The sequence below is a fragment of the Strongylocentrotus purpuratus genome, unplaced genomic scaffold (assembly GCF_000002235.5).
Source record: "Strongylocentrotus purpuratus isolate Spur 01 unplaced genomic scaffold, Spur_5.0 spur5_scaffold_1, whole genome shotgun sequence".
Taxonomy (NCBI): domain Eukaryota; kingdom Metazoa; phylum Echinodermata; class Echinoidea; order Camarodonta; family Strongylocentrotidae; genus Strongylocentrotus; species Strongylocentrotus purpuratus.
This window is the reverse complement of record NW_022145594.1, coordinates 27328612-27333224: the sequence shown is the minus strand read 5'-3', so window position 1 is coordinate 27333224 and position 4613 is coordinate 27328612. Positions and strand designations below refer to the sequence as shown.

The window sequence follows — 4613 nt, the reverse complement described above, 5'->3', positions numbered from 1 at the left end:
TCATCAAATAATTAACTATAATATTCGGTTCTTGTATAGCGCATTTCACATTATAAAAAGTCTTTATGCGTTTCCAAAGAGCTTTGGAAATTATTAACCCAACCGTCAGGTGAGCAATTTATAAATTGGTTAGTTTATCAATGAGACCAACCAACCAAGATATCAATCAATCAAACAATCAATCAATCAATTGATCAAACAATTAGTTAAATTCACAATCAGTCCAAGAACCAGTTAACTAATTCCGACAGACAATCAATACATAATTCCGTCAATCGAATTAAAAGAAGACACAAGTTATCAATGAATACGAAAAAGAAACATCTGCTGAGCAATCAGTCTCGATAAAATTATGATAGTTTAATAAGCTCAATTCGCTTAAACACTGATTTATAATACGATACTAACGCAGAGTTTTGCCACATGAAATCATAAAGCCGTTTATGGAAGAATCATTGATGAAAAAGAAAACAACTGAGAAGAAAATGCAAGTCCTTTAAATACTAATCAGTACGATGTTAGATTCTTCTTATTTTGCCTTAAGTCATAACTTGGTACATGTACTTTTTAGCAATTTTGCTTCAAATGAAACAGATCATATTTTTGTCCTGGCCAACAGGTTAAATATAGAAATCAATTTTGTAACTGACAATGCTACCCTATTAATATCAAACTACAAATAAATAAATATATATGTAATTGGTTAAGTGAGATTCTGAGAAATCTAAACTTTCGAGTTAAATATATGGGCGGAAACAAATTATGCTGACCAACCGCATCTATACTCAGCAAAGAAAGAAAGTGGAAAATGAAGTGGAAAATGAATGCTCTACCAAAATTAACTTAGATGTATGTTTTGAGCGTTCACAACCGATTTTTATTTCATGATTGTTTTTGCATTTTCTTGTTACCAAACAGGGCCTCATTGAATACCACTACTATTCGTGACAATCGGCTACTCTTGTATAAATGTCACAAATAAAAACAAATATTTTTTTGTTATAAACCATGACTTGTGTAGGGATTTTTGTTAAGGCCCAGGACATCCATGTATCTATATAATGATAGATATTGACACTTTGGGAGTGTCTATGAAGCTTAACGGAATATCTATTTTACTAAGGAATCTGCGTACTAGCCAATCGTTTTCTGTAACAAGTTTACCAGCATATATTCTTTAAATCATCCAACCATTTAGAGTCAGTGTGTTTCTAAGAAAAGAGTGCAATTCATTTCATACGCATGAAAAAATGATTAATAAAGACCAACAAAAATTCTTAATGTGACTAGGCAATTTCCTATTCTCGTGTGGGTTATAATTATGTACCGAGATGAATGTAACTAATTATTAGATTTGAAGCTTCCTCTCACAAAAGTAAGGTTTGCGAGCGTCATCGCAAGAGGTCGCTTTCCACTTCTTTCGCTCAGAGCCTTCAGCGCCCTCATTAGCAACGTAAGCGCAATTGTCGTTTGTGTCCGAGGAAGGTTGAGCAGCTTGCCAGTTTGTATACCGAATTCTCGTCCAGTCTGTCCATAGCGGTCTCCTCATTGGTTTGTGAAGATCAGTTAGACCAATCCAGTAGCCCTACATAAGTATGGACGATAAAAGGAGTAATGGTAATAATAGGAGTAATAGTAATGATAGGAGTAATAATAATAATTGGAGTTATAGTAATAATAGGAGTAATAGTATAAATAGCAGTAATAATAATAATAACAATTATAGTAATAGTAATCATAATAATAATAATAATAATAATAATGATGACGATAATGACGATGTTGATGATGATGATGATGATGATGATATATATTACAATTATAATTATTAAAAGAAATATACAATAATGATACTACTACTACTACTACTACTACTACTCTTGATACTAAAAATACTACTACAACTTTTTTGTTTGGAAATGATATAATAATAATAGCAATAACGAGAGTTATATAATGCAATGCATTTAGTAAGTGCTTTTTCAAAGCGAATTAATAACAAATAAACTACATAACACTTGGTACAAACAAAAGAAAAAGAAAATCCATATATTTATTACTAAGATAAAATAAAATTTGATTCGCTGGCTGGCTGTTGATGCGCTTTGTGAGAATCAAAACAGCAGGCATGAATTCTTTCCTGGCTGATTGGCAGTAAAGCGAAAAATGTTGACAAAGGCAAATTTCTACTTGCACGTACAATAGAATGCGTGAGCGTGAAGATATCAATGAAAGCGTGCAGTGATTTGATAAACGCGCGATACTTTTATACGGGTAATGTTCCTATAAGTAAAAATGCATTTTAACATCCATGTTTTCTTAAAATGTCTTTTTTGAGAATTTACACGCGGAAGGAATTCATTAAAAAAGCATCCGGCATGTGTTGCTTTTATTGCGTCACGGTAAAGAATATAAGTCATCGGCGATCGCGAGACTGCCCCCTCGCCTTCGTTTTGGACATAATAGCTTTTGCCGTGCTCCTCAAAGTAGTCAATATGGGTATATTGCACACTAATTCGTAGTCAAAGGGCATAGCAATGTAAAATAAGTCATAGATTATATTTTTATATTCTAGTTGAAGGACGGCTGCCCATAAGTAATATTGTTTTTTTTTGTTAAAACAAGAACTACAATCATAATACATTGATTATTGATTATCTAAAAGGTAATACGTCTCTACCGAACCCATTCATATTTTTTCCTCTTCTTGTTCAGGTTTCTTATTTCTCTCTTCATTTAACAAAAATGAAGTGTTTGATCTTTGAAATCGTTATGAATAAAATGCCATTAACATTTTTGACACTCTAACAGTCTCACTGCGCCACGTTGTATTTAAGATACCATGGGATAGCAATACCAAATGCGTTAAGATTAATCAAATGTTTCCAGTGCAATATTTTTTTCTATACGGGTGTAAAAAAAAATTAAAAAAAGGGCCAAGCCTTTGTGCTGTACAAAGTAATCGTTCTGTCAATCGATCGGTACATATTGTTCTTTGCGAAATTGGACAATAACAGGGCGATCGTGAAGAGAGAGGGAGATCTAGAGCCGAAGAAAGCCAATTCGATTTGTCAAAGAAAATAAATGCGGCGACTATTTAGAGGTAATCACATACAATTAATGGGGAGGATGAAGGGGGGAATTGAAAAGGAAGAGAGGATGATAATTTACCGAATTGCTGTTTGTTCCCACGGTCTTCCAATACTCATAGATCGCATTCGCTTCGGCTTCATTGTCTAAGGAAGTCAGGTCGCCTCCAGCAAAACTCTGGCACTTTGTATTCGCTTCGGCCCAGGTTGCCGGAGTACCGTAATACTGGTAGCAGAAGCCTTCAGCATTAGGGATTTCCTCCCAGGTGTTGCCTAGGGTGGAGCACTGGGCGTTGGCCGCGAGCACCAGGGAGCTCAGGCTGAGAAGCAGAAGCTGCAACATGATGATGATGATGATGGTTCTGGTCGATTACTCTACCTCTCTCGATATGCCAGTGGCGCTGGTGGGCAGGCCATTTAAAGAGAAATTCTTCTTCCAGTTAAGTACAGACCGCCGTTGGCGTATTATCGTACTTCTGCGTGTCGAGTGCCTAGATGAATAGTGCAAGTAAATAAGTAATTATAGCGTGCTTCGAAGCAGGATACAGATCTAATTTTTGACGGTAGTTGGTAAGGATTTACTAGAATCAAACAATCATGATAAACATTTGGCGCCAGTCTAGTGTTTTGGCTGCTTTTGAGGGGACATTTGATGAAGTGATTCATCATCATCATCAACTTCAGGTTGCGCTGTAAAGCGCTGCGGTGGCCTTCACGAGAGCACGCGATTCATTATGCTTCTTTTATCAATCAAAACAGAAATAAAATGAGGCAGTTTTAAGGTTTCCTAGTTTTTGAAGCGTTATTTTGATGGAATAAAAAGTACCCTGATAAAGCAAAGGACTATCAATCACCCTGATTCAAGGGTGAGAAAAAGATGCAGGGCTCTATAGTATATTTGCACAACATAGAGGTGTTGTGGTCTATAAGTCGGCAGACTGTAGATCGCAAGGTACGTGGTTCAAATCCCAGCCCGACACAAACGTCCTTTGGCAAGACGTACGTTCACATACGTTACTTGTATAAAGTTACCAATAAGTCGACATACATCGAGATAATGTCTAGCGTACCCGAAACAAAACAAAGCAGGATACAGATCTAACTTTTGATGGTAGTTGGTAAGGATTTACTATCGAATCAAACATTATTATAAGAGCCAAAAGGCGTCAGTCTAGTGTTTCGGCTGATTTTGATATAGTGATTAATTATGCTTATCTTATCAATAAAATAGTAATAAATTGTGGCAGTTTTATGTTTCCTCCTTTTTTGAAACGTGATAATGATGAAATAAAAAATACCCTCATAAACCAGAGGACTATTAATCTAATAAAACTAAGCTACAGGATATAGAGCACAAACAAATATTCACACACACATGCGCGCACACACACAGCAAACACACTGATGAGTAGGTCCTTAGTGGTCTAAAGCATTTGAGAATGAGAAATTATTAAGATACAAAGTAGAATTATGTAGATCCAGGATTTCTTAGGGTGGGGGGGGGGGGAGGGGGTCAAATTTGAA

At 35.7% G+C, this 4613-nt stretch overlaps 1 protein-coding gene across 2 annotated transcripts; it reads right to left on the bottom strand.

The window, feature by feature from the left end:
* On the bottom strand, window positions 1-4075 carry LOC593259 (alpha-N-acetylgalactosamine-specific lectin-like). 2 transcript variants are annotated; one of them, XM_792742.5, is made up of 3 exons: window positions 3916-4075; window positions 3172-3580; window positions 1-1585 (listed from the first exon to the last, which is right to left on the bottom strand). In XM_792742.5, the coding sequence occupies exons 2-3, from the start codon at window positions 3430-3432 to the stop codon at window positions 1349-1351; spliced, it is 498 nt and encodes a 165-aa protein (XP_797835.1). In that variant the 5' UTR covers window positions 3433-3580; window positions 3916-4075; the 3' UTR covers window positions 1-1348. The 2 variants fall into 2 exon arrangements, with proteins under 2 accessions (XP_797835.1, XP_030833780.1); XM_030977920.1 differs by lacking the exon at window positions 3916-4075 and having other exon boundaries at window positions 3172-3803.
* Between the last annotated feature and the right edge of the window lie 538 nt (window positions 4076-4613).